The following is a 17,444-nucleotide window of genomic DNA, read 5'->3' on the forward strand; positions in this document are numbered from 1 at the left end:
AAGGGTTTAAGTCTCAGAAATTAATTATGTTCTTTGAATTCCTTTTGTTTTTTTGTTTTTTTTTTTACATAGGAATCATCATTGTTACCACATCTTCAAGTGACAAGTTTCTTTCTCTAATCAAAGGTCAAGAAGCAGGGAACACCTTTTCATTTTCTTCTATATTTCAGATTGGAACCAAAGAAAAGTGAGATGAAGATATATGATTATTAGATAATTGAAGCAGATTGATGGAGGAGGGTGACAGTTTACAGGAAGACTCTCAACCCACATGCTGTTCATTTTTTATTATTAGGTCAGATGCAAAACCTTGACCAATAATTCTTTCTCTATTTAAACAAAAATAAGTGTTGAAAACAATGTTTAGTTGACAAATTATTAAATGTTGAATTTGTACAACTTCTAAATGACTAGCTAATTTTGATCAGTATTTTATATAATAATCATCATGTGCTTAACATATATAAGCATATCTAGGTGAATTTGTTAAAACAAAAATAAAATAAAATAAATAATTAGTTAAGTACATTTATATCTATAATAATATTAGTCAATCAAGTATAATATTTAAAGTATGCATTATTTCTTTTGATATATTTAGTTTACTAATAAATATACTAAAATATCAAGTTATCATAATTTATTCTCTCCAATTATTCAAAATTTACTTTTATGTAAAATAAATATTGAATTTGTGGTCACAGCAAGTTAAATTAAACTAAAAGAAGAGGTTTTTGTTATTAATTAAGGATAAAGAAAAAATAGTATTTTGAATTTATTAAAAAGCATTGAAAGAATACTCATGCGTAGCATGGGTGAAACATACTAGTTCATTTAATTAAGGGAAAATTGGAAAAATGAGACACTTTGAACTTTTATTTGTCACATTAGGACTTCTGATATTTTGGGCAATTCTGGACATATTTTACCCTTCTTTTATGGGAAAAATTGTAAACTAAATTTTAAAAATGTTAAAAAACATGAAAACTATTGGAAACATAAGTATGACAATATATATGTTTAAAAGATTTTTTTTTTAAAAGTGGAATCATATGTTATTTTATCTTCTATCTACAGTTAGAATACTCATTCTAGTCATCTACCTAGTCTAGAAATCGGATACTAAGTTTTATACATAGATATATCCTAGGTATACAACGTAAACTAGCTTTTCTTATATATTCTAACACAACTATATTTCGAAACGTTATAATCAAGAAAGATGTCTTCAGTATACCCATAGCTTGATAACGACATATAGCCACAATGCAATGATATACCTTATCTATATTTTGTGTCATAACATGTTCTGCCTTTTATCTTATGTGGCGCTTAAGGAAGAATATGTTTCTCATCTACTCTTCTGTGTTCTGCGTAAGCTAGGATATATATTCTAGGCGAATCCGAAAAATATGGAAACTTCCATATTCGGTTAAAGATATTTTCTAAATCTAAACTAAATCTACCCTAATCTCTCATAGAATATTTGCTCCCACGTTTTTCTCCTCTTCCCACATATTTTTCTTTTCGTTCTTTGTGTTTTTCTCTTCTTCGTCGACATAATCATCTCTTCTCTCTATCAATACGGCATTGTTCTAATCTATGTTAAATCTGGTGTATAGAGTCTCTAGTGGTATCTTCTCTATTTTGGTAGGACATCCCATAAGAGTACAAACAAATCGCTTAGGAACTTCAACATATCGTAATCATAATAGAGATTTTCATTGGCTCATTTTCAAGGTTTGAGATCAGTAATCATGTTCTTGAATTTCAATATCTTTTCAAAATTAAATCTCTAAGCAACAATTGCAAATCAGATGAGAATACAAAAAGGTTAACATTAAAGTTTCTCGGGTTTAATGGTGGTTGAAGTTCTTTTTTCTTCTTTGCCTCTGTTGATTTCTTCTTTTCACAATTTTAGCTTTCAACTTTACACAAGACCTCACCAAAAGATCAACTGACTCTAAGTTGTGAAACCTCAAACCTTTTTTTCCTTTTGATTAGTCCTAAAAGATTCTTGTCTGATGCCATTTGCAGCAAGAGACGCTTGAGCCTGTCCCTATTAGTCTTTTTATCCACTCAAACAACTAATAGAATGTGTCTTTCATGTTCTTTTAGCATTACATCTAAGTTTCCTCCTGCAGTAGTTAATGACCATGAGATGTTTATTCTCTCTGTTTTTTCACTGTCACCCTAACACATGGCAAATAAAAAAAGAAGTTGATTAGCCCACAAAAGTTTCACTGCAAAACAAAGACAGTTATGGTTAAGATGTTCTCACCGGTGGATCTCTCTTTTGTAAAATATTTGGGTTTAACCAGAAAAACGTGGTGGCCCATCACCATCTTTTTGTTATTAAACCACCGTTAATTCGCTATAGAAAAATCTGATGCATCTCTAGCAGCTACCGAGTCTGAGAACTTTGTCAACTGGGGGGATTCACGTTGAAAAAAAGACCATTGCATCATCAGTTCTTTACTTAGAGGAGGAGACCGATTCAAACCCCTCATCATAACACTCTTCATTGCTGCATCTTCATTAGGATTGAACTTTTCACTCATGTTTGTCTGGTTATTCTCCCCTTGACGTTTCTTTTACAAACAAGATCAAAAACTGAAAAGTTAAGATTCCATGAATACAAACATACAGTATATCTATTATGCTAGAATGATTATACATACTTGTATTGATGCTGGTAACTCGGCACTGGCATCTGAAGCAGACACAACTTTGGATTTTCTAGATATTTGTTTTGACTCATTCTGTTTACTGCCTTTATTTCTGGTTAATAAAGAGGAAAATTCGATGCATCATTGTTCATTAAGACATAAAAGAGCCATGTTTATGCAAAATCTGGATCTTACCCTCTTGCTTCCTCTTTTCGAAGCTTCACGTCAATTACCTTTTTTGGTTGATTAAGTCTAAAAACAAAGAGGAGTAAGGCAAAAATGAGATTAGAAACGAAAATATTAATGATTTACGATGAAGAAACAAGGATTCTTCACTTACCCTAAATCGCCATTGATACATGTTGAAGGTAGGGAGGAGAAGAGGAATAAAGTGAAAAACAAATTAGGGTAAAACGAGAAGAATAAATAGAAAAGAAGATACATAGATATGAGACTATGAGTTCTAGCCGATGAAGAACGGTGAATCACCATTGAAGAGAGGAAGGAGATAGGCGGAGAAGACAAGAAGGTATTTAGGTCTACGGATACCTTTTATCTATTCTAGCCTTTTTATTTTATAAAATTATATTAAGAAATCTAATTGAAATATCTAAATATAATAAATATAATATAATTTAGATTAATTTGAGGGTATAATAGTATTTATGGAAATTAAAATCTTAATATGACAAAAGATGTAACTAAAGTTTTAGAAAGACAAATCTAACTTGAAAGTGTCTTTTTTTCCAATTTTCCCTTTAATTAATACTACACCAGTTTCTTAGATTGTCTGAACATATTAACGTTATCAGCATTTTCTAATTTGCCAAACGTCACTATTTTTACTAATGCAGAACGTCATTTTAAAAGTAGATTTAGTATAACATTAATAAGCAAACTCGTTTTTCAACTTTCCAGTTTTTTTTTGCTAGCTTGTTTTTTTTGTTCAGCAAGTATATTTTAGACTGAGTTCGCCTTTGCGAATAAGTACTATATATAATTTTTTTTTTATGTGTGACAAGCATTTCTACTGCACAATAATTATTATCCTTGCGGAATAGACAAAAGATTCATTTAGGCCATGAGGTTAAAATGTGGGAAGATCCTTGGATCCGACTACACCTGCGAGCTCAACAGGTCCTAATGCCCTGGTTATCCACCCGAGATTGTCAGTCAGTGATTTTACTAGAGGCGACAAAAAGGAATGGGATGTGGAGATGCTTGAGAATTTTGTTATTCCAGAAGACATATCGCTGATGTGTAGCTTGTCAATAAGCCGAACCACTCACTGAGATACATTTTGTTGGAGTTTTAAGAAAAGTGGTCATTATATTGGTAAGTCAGGATATTTGATTGTTAGATATATCCTAAATCAGGAAGATAAGGTTGTTTATTGGGAACCCAGTGTCACTAAGCTCCAAAACCTTGCTTGAAAAATTAAGGCTCCTTAGAGCATGTTTATTGCAGGTCTCTTAAGTTGGGTCTCTTAACGTAATATAAGATACGGTCTCTTAACTTTTAACTAAAAAAGCTAAGAGACGTCTCTTATATCTCTTATTTAATAGACGTTTCTTATTTTTTTTTTATTTAAAGCTAAGAGACCGTATCTTATATTACGCTAAGTGATCAACCTAAAAAACCTACAATAACATGCTCTTAGAAGATGTGTCATTTTATATTGCACTTAATGACATGACATGTAACTGTACCAAGAAATCTAGCTCGTCGTCATATGTGATATGATGACCAATGTTTTAGATGTGGGAAAACCAATGAATCTGTCACTTATGATATCTTCGAATACCCGCCAGCTTTAAAAACATGGGCTTTATCGGCCACACCTTCCAGTCTAAATTTTTTCCCGATTTCGAGTATTCATGCCAGTATTGAAGATCTGAAAAAATTGGTATTTTTGGAAATCTCAAAATGACAAGCTATTCAGAAGAATTAACAAGGAACCACTAGAACTAAAGAAAGGAGAATGTCAATCTTTGTTCTCAGCAAATGCAGTAGTTTCTACAGCATCACAATCACCATATATTATTGGTCAAGCATACGGATGCTTACATATCATATGTTTGGTGGGATGGTTTTAGACTTCTATATAGTAATTCAGCGGGTGTCGATGAGTTTGATAAAACACATCTGGAATGTGGAAAATAATTAACTAAATTTTCGCCACTATCAAACCGGATGGATAAAGTTAAAGCAAAATCTTGGTAGAAAGTATTGGATACGAAAGAGTTGGTATCTATTCATGGCAACAAGATTTCATGGAAGCATTGGGTTTCACTATGCAATGTGTAAATATGAATCTTAGGTTGGAGTTTCTAGCTAAACACACAATTTGCATCAACTGAAGTTCGTTTATGAAAAGAAAAATAACAGAGTGAACAGTAAGTTTTTACTTTGAGAAGCATCATTGAATTCACTTCCCTTGTTCTATTTTCATTAGCAAATAACACATATTATTGTTTATGTAATAACTTGTTTTAGAAAATTTGATTTTTAATCTTTGTTTTTTTTTTTGAGATTTCATATTTGTATCCTGACTTAGAGCATGTTTATTGGGGGAACCCATTTAAGAGTTCTTAGTAATTTTTAAAGTATTAAAGTGAAGTTAAAATTTTTTGTTAAGAGATCCTTAATTTTAGTGCTTTATTGGTAGGTTCTTAATTAGAGGTTTTAAATAAAAAAATTATTACAAGTTATAGATTGAAACCTCACCAGCAACAACAGAGATCAAAAGACACTCACAGCTCAAATCCCAACAGAGATCAGATCATTATAAGTTAACAACTTCAGACCAAAACTAGAAAGAAAAGCTTGCAGTTCAGATTATATTACAATCTCAGACCAAAAGAGAAACAAAAAGCAAGCAACTCAGATCATTACAACAAGGAAAGCTATCTTAACACTCGGACACGACCCTAAAAAAGCTTGCAACTGAGATCAAAAGAAGAGAACAGAAGGGCTACAGAGGAAACAAATTATAATGTTTGTATTCATCAGTTCGTACCATATTACACACACAACAAGTAACTGGTTCCACATTATAATGTGTGATGATATCACTATGTGAAGCTATCAGGTTTCTAACATGGTTTTACAGATACACTGCATCTATTTTTATGAAATGTACATACCTGCAAACAGCAAGTCCACCGAGGAGCTTGTAACGGAGAGACTCAGCCTGAGCAATGGCACAGAGACCTCTGTTGGCAACCTTCTCAACGTAAAGCTCAACACTGTCTTGAGGAAACCTGAATCTCTTCTCCACAAGAGATGTCAACTCCCTGATTCTCCTTCCCTTCTCACCTACAACATCCAATGAAACAAATTTAACAAAAAGCCCCAAGCTTTTTATTCTAAAGGAAGTTTAGATTTTATAGAGAGTTGTTGCTCAGTGGAGACATGGCCAAACCAATCTGGCCCATACCGTGGCTTCAAACAGAGGATCACAATCTGGTCCATACCGTGGTTAAAAACCAATCAGATCATTTTTCTTTTACAAATTAACTGAACCAAAAAGATCACATGCCTACGGTTTTAGGACCACATCCTTTGGAGATAAGCTTCAACCTTTCAGCTTCTGTCACGGATGGTCGACTCACATCCAGCAATAATCATAAAAAAAGAATTTCGAAATCATCATCTCTCATAGTTTATAAGAATCTCAGTGAAAGATTCAAACACATAATTGAATGATTCAAACACATAATCAAAGGATTTAAACACAAAAACAAAACAATAAAGCTTTACCTTTCGATTCAGCATGCGATTTTCTTCGTCCGGGAGCACCAGAGAGAGGGAGATAGAGAAACCAAAGGGTGTCGACTTTTCTTTCTTCGTAGGGAACGTTTTTTTGTTTCCTTCTCAAAATCTCTGGCCAATACAATTAGAACATGTGTTTCTAAGACACGGTTGTTCTAGCCCTTATTTAAGCAACGTCCCTTCTCTTAATTACTATTTTTCTTTTTTTTTAAATCCTAATTTTACTAAGACACCCACCTAAGAGCTCCCTATAAACATGCTCTTAGTGTTTTAAGGATAAATAAAATTCTGATTTCATCCGAGAAAAGAGAGTACACATATGTAACATATTTAACCGGTGGAGAACTGGGAAGGTAAAAAATAGTACATTTGTTACTATGAGTTAGACTGTTATATATATTTCATGAAAGTAACGTGTCTACGGTACAAGAAGACACATCAAACAATAGGAAGCGTGTACTTGAACAAGTATCGAGCTGTGTGAAGTCTATATATATCATATAAGTACAATTTTGCATTTGTAACTTAATATACATTTCATTTCATTTCATTTATTAAATTAGGTAATTATACAAAAAAAAAACGATGAAATAGAAATTATATTGCAGGGAAGTGAATAGTACAAGTAGTAAAGGGTAAAGAACCAGAAGAAAAATCTCCATCTGACCATCCATCACCAAAGATTACAAAGGCCATATGAATAGCCTTTGTCAATAGGCATGGTGAATAGTATTACTAGTTATGTCTTTCAGTCTTTATAGTAATTGGAAAACGACCATCCGATGAATCTGCGAACGATATCTCTCACTCGTTTGGTGCGTTCAATTTAAACCCTAACTAGACCCTGATCCGCGCGCCAGCGCGGATTTGAATTTTCGATTTTTGGTTATTTATTTAACTAAATAATGTATTTGTAATATTTGATGTATTATATTCACCACATAAATAATTTTTTTTCATTTTAAACCATCTATTTACGATGAATATTCGATATCATATAAAATTGAACAAATAGACGTAATTAAAAAATTGTATACGATATATAAAAGCAATGGATACTAATGTAATATATGAAAAAATATTATATTATGACTTAGTATGGCATAAAAGATTATAAATTAGTTATACATGTTTAAAGAAAATAAAATGATTTTTAAACTTCTATGAAAAATTTAACATATAAAAAAGGGCGATGAATTAGTCATCAAATTGTAAATAATTTCATAATTTTATTAATAATAAATTATTTATAGTTTTTGTTTTTCGTCAAGATAATTATTAAATGTCCATAACATTAATATGTTAAAAGACCATATTATGAAAGCCCATGTTGTAACCGTTTTTTTCCGGGAAGTGTAACAAAAAAAAATTACATTTAACTCTTCGTTTTGTTTAAGTTTGTGTCGGTAAAAGATTAAAAAAAATCTCTATATCTTTTTCAATGTTAAATTTGAAGCTTATTATGCGGAAATCATACCCAAATATAGGCAATTGGTTGGAATCTCTATATCTTTATATTCTTATAAATTTTAAATTTATTGTTTCCTCTTCTGCAAGCAAATCAATTACCAAAGTAATAGATCAATTGGTTGGAATCAAATATATTCTTATAATTAGTGTAATTATGGTTACAGTTTCTATATTTAATAGGTACATTAAAGATACGACATTGAAGATATTCTGTTTTGATTAATAGAAGATATTGGATTTTGAGTTTGTATTTATTGATTTGTTTTTTTATAAAGCTTAGAAAATCAATGGGATGATTGGTTGGTTGATACATCATATAAAGAAAACGAAAACTATAGGTGATTTGAATATTGTACATCGATCGATGCATGATGTAAGTTGACTATATAAAACTTGAACATGATAATTTTAAACTAAAATATAGGTAGGTTATATCCATTTTTTATATTGTAGTTAATATATTTTAAATATTACATAAGTCAAGTGATTCACGTTTTCGTAAAAATAAAATTCAAGTTCATTATTGGGCCGTACTCGTACGTAATAAGCTACGTTAAATATGATGTATTTTTAGGTTCATTTAATGACATTAATTTTAAATTTGATTAAGGAAAACTCATTAATTTAACTGGAAAAGAAAAATATTAAAATATGTAGGTTTATTTAATGATATTAAGTTTAAATTTGATTAAGGAAAACTCATTAATTTAACTGGAAAAGACAAACATTAAAATAGGTAGTTTAATTTAATTCTCAGTGGCATGGAAGTGTAAATAAGTTATAAAACTTAGGAGTATTTTTTAATGGGATTTCTCTTTTAATAATAGAGATGATGTATAGTAGATGGGCATTCACTAAAAAGAAGTTTACATAACTTTTTAAGGGAGACTTTGCTAAAGTAAATTTCTTAACATTTTTAAAATTCTTTTCCCAAAATTATTTTATAATATTAATAAAGTTTTAATGCCAAACACATGATTTATTTTAAAGAAAAACACACATAAAATTATCATATTCAAAAGTGATGTGCATGGGCGAACCCAAAGGTCTTTTTCACTGGGTGCCCAAATACTCGAATAAGTATAAATTTAAATATTATTATAGGTGCATACGTTTTTTTTTCTTTATTAAAGGTTTGTATATTAAATTTTTAGAGATTTTTTTAATTACAAAGACAGCTGAAAAAAAAACGAAAACCTAAAAAATCGGCAAGAGAAACAAAAGAGGTGACAACCGCTACCAAACATGTGAGTCGCCGGAACCTTCCTCCGAAAAAGCGCCACGTCGACCGCAGCCCATGGCCTAAGCTGGAGCACCTGAAGAAAACTAGTTGGAGAATGGAACAACTTCCATCGGAAAGGGAGCACGAAAAACTCAGAAGCAAAACACTACAAGAAAACTAGCATATAGCCACGACCCAGCCACACACATTTTGTGGCGACAAAAATATAGCCACAAAATATCCGCAAAATAGCTACAACACAAATTTGTGGTTATTATGTAGTTTTTTGTGGCTCTGTAGCTACAAAATATTATTTGTGGTTGTCCGAAGACGTAAAACCACAATTTAGCTACAATATAAATTGTGGAAGTAAATAACCACAAAATTCTACAATATAATTTGTAGCCAATATAGCCACAACAGTGTCCGTAGCTATTCAGAGCAATAATGTTTTAAAATATTAAAATAATTACAAACTTAGTTGTGGTTATTTGTGGCTACTTAAAATACGTGGCTGCAAAAAAAAATTGTGGCTATCCGTAGCAAATAGTGTAACATGTAAATGCACTTATCACTCCTAAAAAAATTATAATATATATGTAATACCAAATTTTTATAACATTTATAATGTTCTTTGGAATGTTAAAATCACTTTTTAAGATAGTAATATAATCGAATCAAGTTCTATAATATCGAGACACTATATATGCATTATGTACTGCTATGCCATTTAGTTACATTAACTATTTAAGATTGTGGTTTGTTATATTATATATTCATTATGCTATTTAGTTTTAGACAAACTATTTGGTATCAATTTTTTAGGCTATAGACTGATCAAATTTTAAATTCGCCTACTTTAGATTGGAACTTAAAAAGAAAAAAGAAAACAAAAGACATGAAAAAACAATTTATGTATTGCCAACATTATAACTATTGTAGTAGATGTTCTTAGTACAAAAAAATAGAAGTTCAAAGAATAACTTTATGCCACAATGTATAGGTTCAACATTATAACCGTGCAAACGACATCAAATATTTTGGAGGCAGAAAAATTAATGCTTCAACACAACACTACCAAAGATAAATCTATTATTTTCAACTTCTGTTCCTAAGTTATACTTAAACATGGTTTTTAAAAGTCTGATTAAATGTTTCATAATAGGTTATTATTACACAAACCAATAAATGAGAAATCAAAACTAAATCCAAACACTATATTTATAAACCATAAATGTAAAATTTAAATTCCAAACCCTATATCTAAACTCTAAACCCTACCCGAACCCCAAATCTTAAAACTAAATCCAAACACTATATTTGAAACCCAAAACTCTAAACCTAATCTCTATATTCCAAATCATAAAATTTAACAATCATATATACTCAACTTAAATTCATAAATCTAAACTCCAAATCCAACCCTATTCCCAAACCCCAAATCTTAAAACTCAGGCCAAACTTAATCTAAACCTCAAATACCAAGGTATTGCTTCTTCCTTTACATTGCTAGATAACATTATATGCTACGATTGATATCTTATACCACAATAGCTACGACAAGATCAAACACTATCATAATATCATTTTTAAAATATAATCTCAAATCTAAATTATAAACCTCAAACACTAAATCTTAAATCTACACCCTAAATCTAATACCCTAAACCCCAAACTTAAACCTTCCATCTAACATTTTCAAACTTATAATATAAATCTCAAACTTAAAATCAAATTAAATCATTTTAAAAAAATCTAATCTCAAATTTAAAATCCAAACCTCAAACACTAAATCTAAACCTATACTTTAAATTTAATACTCTAAAACCCCAGACATAAATCCAACTTACAAAGTCACTAATCTAATCTAATATTTTTAACATTAATTCTTAAATTTAAAAGATCCTAATCTTACACTATCCATTACTTACAAAAGTTTATTTTAAAATTTTAAATCTTAACTTTTTATTTTATATATCTAAACTCTAAACCTTACATACATATACCCCAAACATCAATAACAAAATTTAAAATTTAATATCAAATCTAAAATTAAAATTTTAAATTGTGAAATCTAATTCTTTGAATTTTCTCTTAAAATATTTTTGTACATTAAAATTTACCAGTAATATTTTGTGTATTGAAACAAAAATAGAATAAGAAATAGTTACAAAAATGTGATTGGTCAAAATAAAGTGACCAATAATGTACAAGGAGTAGGATTGCACTATATTTTAATCACAACCGTTGATTAAATTACATCCAATGGACAAAAATGCATTGAAACTTTTAGTTATCTTCGTGCTTGTTCCCCCAAGACAAGGATCTCATCTGGTCTCTCTCTCTCTCTCTCTCGTTTTCTTTCTAACTTATCTCTCAGATTACAGATTTCATATTTTTTTCTTTCAGAGATTATCAAGATCTCTTTATTTCCAGCAGATCTAATCTTGATTATTGAGGTTCTCTTAGTCAGAAGAGATGGAAAGCTCTACCTCGCCGCTGCCGAGCTCTAGCCCTGCCGTCTCCATATCCTCTCTGTCTCCGTCAATATCCACACCACCACACTACTACGGTTCGACCTATCTCTCTCTCTTTGTCTCTCTCTATCAGTATGAATCTGATTTTGTTTGTTTTGTTTGTAGGATCGATTCACGCATGAGAGGCTGGAGAATAAAATGGTACATCCTCTTGTATCTATGTATCTTAGTCTCTATTCTGAATCTGATTTTTTTTTTTTTTTTGTAATAAATGCAGAAGAAGCTTGAAGGTGGAGGAGGAGGCATATAAGGCGTTCGTGAGCAGTGGAGGCGTTTGTGAGCAAAGGTGGTGGTAAGTTCAGTGTTTCAGTTATTTGTTTGTTGTTTGAGTTATTTTTTAAGCTCTGTCTTTGAGTTATTAGTTCAGACAGGAACTAAAGGATAAATGTGATTTGTTGATTTGATTACGTCTGATAAAAACGATTGTTTGGTTTTTTTTTTAGGTGTTTGAGTGTTTGATTTATTTGATAAGTTTTGTGCTTGAGTTATGAGTTCAGACAGTAATCTTGTACTAGGTCTAAGTATAAGGGCTATTGTAATGCTTTGGGATTACATTGGTCTTTGCCTCATCTAACAAAACGTTTTGGTGTTTTTTTCATAGGTTTGGGATAGACGACTGCATCCGGAAAGATGTTTTGCTGATGAAGATAAATGGAGTGGATCCTGTTACCTTTGAACCTATTCAGCGTGAGAGTGATGCCTCTGTTCCAACTCCCCAATCAAGCCAAGAACTTGATCAAAATTCTCCCGTACACTAACTCCTCCATCTGATCTTGGTGTCTTTTGTGTTTATACTAAGTTAAACTCTAACAGCATTAGATGTCTTTTGTAACTATTGAACATCATTAGATGTCTTTTGTAAAAAACTTATAATTTTAATGGTATTTGAATGTTTCAATTAATTATTATGCTTTTAATATCATAATTTTGTTTAATGATTTAAATTAGAATTCACATTATTAATAAAACACAGTTTAAAGATAAACTTAAAATAAATAATAAAGCCACGGAAAGCACATAAATTTGTGGCAATTTGTAAATTAAAACCACAAATTTTGACTTGATAAATTGTTGATATTTGTAGAAAAAACCATGATTTTAAAGTGGCACGAGTTGTGGCTAATAAAACCACAAAATTATTGTGGCTATTTGTGTATCAAATCCACGATTAGTTTTGTAGCTATTTGTAAAATATTTTCTACAGTTTATAATGTGACTTTTTGTAGCTAAAATTGCAACGAACCCTAGTTAGCGCTATTTGTAGCTATCGGCCACAAAAATCATTTGTGGCTAAGTCGTAGAAGTACAGCAACAAATAGCAACAATCATCCGATTGCCACAAGCTCATAGTCAACGAATTTTTTTTTGTGACGATTCGTGGCTAAGCGTTTAATAGCCACAAAAATTAGTCGATAGCCGCAACATTTTTTCGTGGCTAAAACCAGTATTTCTTGTAGTGAAAAACCACCTAACAAGATGAAGGGCTTCGCCGATTTGAAGATACCTAAAAAGAAAAACAAGGAAGCGCAAAGACGGCGACAATACAAACAGACCGTAAGGTTTCGCCAGTTGGGAACCAAGAAGCCTAGACCACAGCCGCCACCCAATCACCTCCACATCCTCTGGAACGCACTTCAATGCCATAGACTGCCATCCTCAGAGTAGCCCTAAAAGCCAATAAGCGAATCACCAAAGGCCCAAATCTGAAGATTGGACCACCTCTACGTCAAGATTTTGCCCCATCGAAACCCTAACCACCATGCCGCTTCATCAGACTCCATTTCGCCGCCGCAGATCTAGAGGATCTTGGGGTACACACACCAGATCCGACCCCTCATAGAGGAGCATGAAGCCAAAGCCGCAGTCTAGCCTCTAGAATGTTTTGCAGCCTCCACCGCCTAAGATATTCGTCGTTCAAAATCGCCTCCGAGAAAATCAAAGGCACATGAAGCACCGAGCGAAAATAGAGAACGGAAAAAGGAAAGAAAACAGAGCCCTCTCACAGCGGCGACGCTCGAGACCGAAGAGAGGCAAAAACGATCGCTGGAATCGCCTTTAGAAGATAGAATTATGAGAGAGAGAGAGAGAGAGAGAGAGAGAGAGAGAATCGCCTTCATATCTGAAGCATGAAGCCATAGCCACAGTCTAGCCTCCAGAACGCTGTACAACCATCACCGCCTGAGATATTCGTCGCTCAAAATCGCCTCCGAGAAAATCAAAGGCACATGAAGCACTGAGCGTAAAGAGAGAACATAACATGAAAAGAAAACAAAGCCCTCTCACGGCAGCGACAGTCGAGAAGCAAAAACGATCGCCGTAAATCGCTTTTAGAAAGAATTAAGAGAGAGAGAGAGAGAGGTGCCTACATAAAATTTGTTAAGAATATACTCAATTTTAAAATATTATGAGGGCATGTGCACTGGTGACGCGTGATGCATTCATATGTGATGGATAATGATATACCATGGATTTGACCTATTTTCATACATGATATATAAGTGTTTTACTAATTTTCATACATGATATATAAGTGTTTTACTATCTATATATTAAATATTATATCCTATTAGGTATGTTTTCAGGTTTAGGAGTATCTTGGAGTAAAGTGATGATTATTGAGCATTTAGGAGCTTACAAGAGATTTCATCCGAGCTGACCATTAGAGGTCGATACGAAGAAGAAGCAATCGTTCGATGCACATCCAGTGTCGTCGATCGATACATAAGATAAGCCTCGACGATTGAAGATTATGATCGATCGATGTACATCCTGTACCATCGATCGATGTCGAGACGCGAGATGCGCGACTTGGTTCCAGCCGACTTTAAACTCAAGGTTTCACCAAATTACAAGATTACCCCTGACGAGTTTTTAACCTAATAGTTATATACTTGCCTAAGTGTTAGGAGGCAAGAGAGCTTTTGGCCACCATTGTATTCTTATTTTCAGCAGAGATTTTTAGGAGAGAAAATCATAGAGAGATTTGTGATTGGAACTCCATTGATTCATCAATTCTATTCTATGCAGTTTTTATCTATATTTTGTGTCATGAATTGTTTTGCTATGTCTGAGTAGTTCACTTATTAGATTTAGGGTTCAAATATGTTAGAGGGATTAGCCCCAACTATAGATTTGTTAAGTTGTGATATTCATTGATTGATTGTTCATTAATGCTTGTTTTAGCCTTGCTAACTAGAACATGAACCTAGGAATTAGCATGAGTCAAGCATCCTTGACCATCATGTCCTGAATCTAATCTGTCATGCTAGGACTGGTAGAGAGATGCTAACCGCTGATCTAGGAGATAGTGAGCATTATCAACATGCGCCTGGGGCTTAGCTAGAAGCATCGATCAATATTGTCTTCTGACAATCGATCGATATTGCGAAAGGTGTATCGATCGATATCCCTATAGGATCATCGATCGACACTTTCTTGTGATCAGAAGATGACAGTTGAGATCCAAGATCTAGTTAGTTAACCAGTGAAACATTGCCATCGTCGATCACTGTGATTAAGGAGTTGAGCTTTAATATATCATGCATGCAACTGTTAGGTATCTGTAGGATTATAATCTCCAACACCTGAATAGAAACCCTGCATCTAATATCTTCCAATAAGTTACACCCCCAATCATCTTGTTAGTCGAGCAATAGACTTGCTCAATTAGGATTGCTATTTACTTTTAAACCATAAAACAACAAACACTTAAAATTAATAATTTGACTAGATTTAATAGGTTCCCTAGCTCCTTGTGGATTCGATCCCTAAGTACTGAAACTGAACCTCTTATTTGAGGGAGTAATTCACTCCTTAGGGTAATTTGAGTGGTATAAAATTTGGCGCCGTTGCCGGGGAGCTTTGATCGCCATTGGATTTAGTGTTATTAATTCTTATTCTTTTCTCTATCCCTATTATGACACAAAATTTTTTCTTGTCTTTTCAGGTGCATGTCCAGCAGTACCAGAAGCAACAAAGACAAACACCTGCTATTCTCAGAAGATCCTGCTCACTTGGAACGAACAATCCGCAAAGACCAACGTTCCACATCGCTCGACGCAGCAGCTTTCAAGTCAACGTTAGTAATGATTGCTTCCATATTATTCAACCGAAGACATTTGTTGTTTGAAATGTGTTAGTAAATGAACATTCATCTAGACATAGAGTTTGTTTAGAATCGTGTCTAAGCTTAAGGTTGATAGTTTGATTGTTCGTTTGCCATCCTTAGTTCGAAACTTGATCACCCAAGGTCTAATTCCTATGCCCATGAGTTCTCATTTCCTTAGTTAAGAAAGTCAACTCATTTACTGTTTTTATTATTCTGAAACTGCATTAGTAATAATCATTAGTTTAGAAAACCTTTAAAATCATCGGTTGCACTTAGATTAAGTAAGTACTTGCATTCTCAGTGCTTGAAATCCCTTAGAATTGGTTCGACAATCATTTATACTACAACATTTGTCTTATGAGCCTTGAAAACTCCTAATATCAAATTGGCGCCGTTGCCAAACTCTAAGTAGATTTGAACATTGAGATTTAGTCATTTGCTTGAGACTAAGTCATTTTTATTTTCTTTAGTTACTGATTCTCTTTCTTCACCTCCCTTAAATTTACAGGTGTATGAACTTGAGGAACAGGGGTCCATCAAACCTAGTTCCAAGAGCCGCAGACATCAGAGCTTTAGAGAGAGAGTGTGCTAGAAAGAGAAGAGAAGAAGAGCAACAGTCTCACTTGCAGAGATTGGATACTGATATGGGAGACATACCTCAAAATGATGCCAACAACGTTCCACAAAACCAACAGCGAGCAGCTCGACCCATTGGCACTTATGACCGCCCCAACATTCATGGTCATAGATTGGGAATCCGAGCACCAGCTGTAGCAGCCAACAACTTTGAGATCAAATCAGGACTCCTCAACGTGATCGAGAACAACAAGTATCATGGCTTGGCTCTAGAGGACCCATTTGATCACTTGGACAGGTTCGACAGCTACTGTGGGTTGTCAAAAACCAATGGTGTGTCTGAGGATGCCTTAAAGCTGAAGTTATTCCCTTTCTCTCTGGGGGATAAGGCACGACAGTGGGAGAAGTCTCTACCAAGTGACTCAATCACCACTTGGGATGACTGCAAGAAAGCTTTCTTGGAGAAGTTCTTCTCTACTTCAAGAACTGCTAAGCTGAGAAATGAGATCTCCAGTTTTCAACAGAAAGGCTTGGAAGGCTTCAGTGAAGCCTGGGAGAGATTCAAGGGCTACCAAGCTCAATGCCCACACCATGGTTTCTCTAAGGAGAGCTTGCTGAGCACATTCTACCGTGGTGCTCTTCCTAAGTACAGGGCCAGACTGGATACAGCTAGCAATGGGTTCTTCTTGGGGAGAACTGAGGAAGATGCAGAAGAGCTGGTTGACAATATTGTAAAGAGTGATGCAGTCTACAGTGGAGACCACGACAGAGGCAGTCGAACAGATGACAAGCAGACGAGGAGGGAGTTAAAGGCTCTCCAGGATAAGATTGACATTCTCATTGCTGATAAGGCCACCCAGGAGCAGCTGCACTTTGTTGGTAACCCAAACAAAGAAGCCACACCTGTTGTCCAGGAAGTTGATGGTTTGGAAGGGCAAGAAGAGTTGTGCTTCATCAACAACAATGGTAGCTGGTACAAGAAAGAGCCAAACTTTCAGTACAACAACTACCAACAGAGATCTTACCCCAACAACCAACAGAGTGGTTATCAGCCTCGGAACAACCAGCAAGGCAGCTATCAGCCTCAA

General features: G+C 33.5%; 1 protein-coding gene, 1 long non-coding RNA gene and 1 other non-coding gene across 3 annotated transcripts; 1 reads left to right on the forward strand and 2 right to left on the reverse strand.

Moving 5' to 3' along the window:
- Positions 1–2,366: 2,366 nt before the first annotated feature.
- LOC106406475 (probable serine/threonine-protein kinase At1g09600) lies at positions 2,367–6,106 on the reverse strand. Its single transcript, XM_048759729.1, has 5 exons — positions 6,094–6,106; positions 5,816–5,987; positions 2,865–2,921; positions 2,682–2,781; positions 2,367–2,591 (listed from the first exon to the last, which is right to left on the reverse strand). Exons 1-5 carry the CDS (start codon positions 6,104–6,106, stop codon positions 2,367–2,369), a joined length of 567 nt encoding a protein of 188 aa, XP_048615686.1.
- Positions 6,107–11,295: 5,189 nt separating this feature from the next.
- LOC106404986 lies at positions 11,296–12,574 on the forward strand. Its single transcript, XR_001281211.3, has 4 exons — positions 11,296–11,707; positions 11,778–11,813; positions 11,890–11,964; positions 12,274–12,574. It is a non-coding gene; the product is annotated as an uncharacterized LOC106404986 (long non-coding RNA).
- A 4,273-nt stretch (positions 12,575–16,847) lies between these two features.
- Positions 16,848–16,954, reverse strand: LOC125589541. Its single transcript, XR_007325722.1, has one exon. It is a non-coding gene; the product is annotated as a small nucleolar RNA R71 (small nucleolar RNA).
- Between the last annotated feature and the right edge of the window lie 490 nt (positions 16,955–17,444).

Source organism: Brassica napus, chromosome C6 (genome assembly GCF_020379485.1).
Source record: "Brassica napus cultivar Da-Ae chromosome C6, Da-Ae, whole genome shotgun sequence".
NCBI lineage: Eukaryota > Viridiplantae > Streptophyta > Magnoliopsida > Brassicales > Brassicaceae > Brassica > Brassica napus.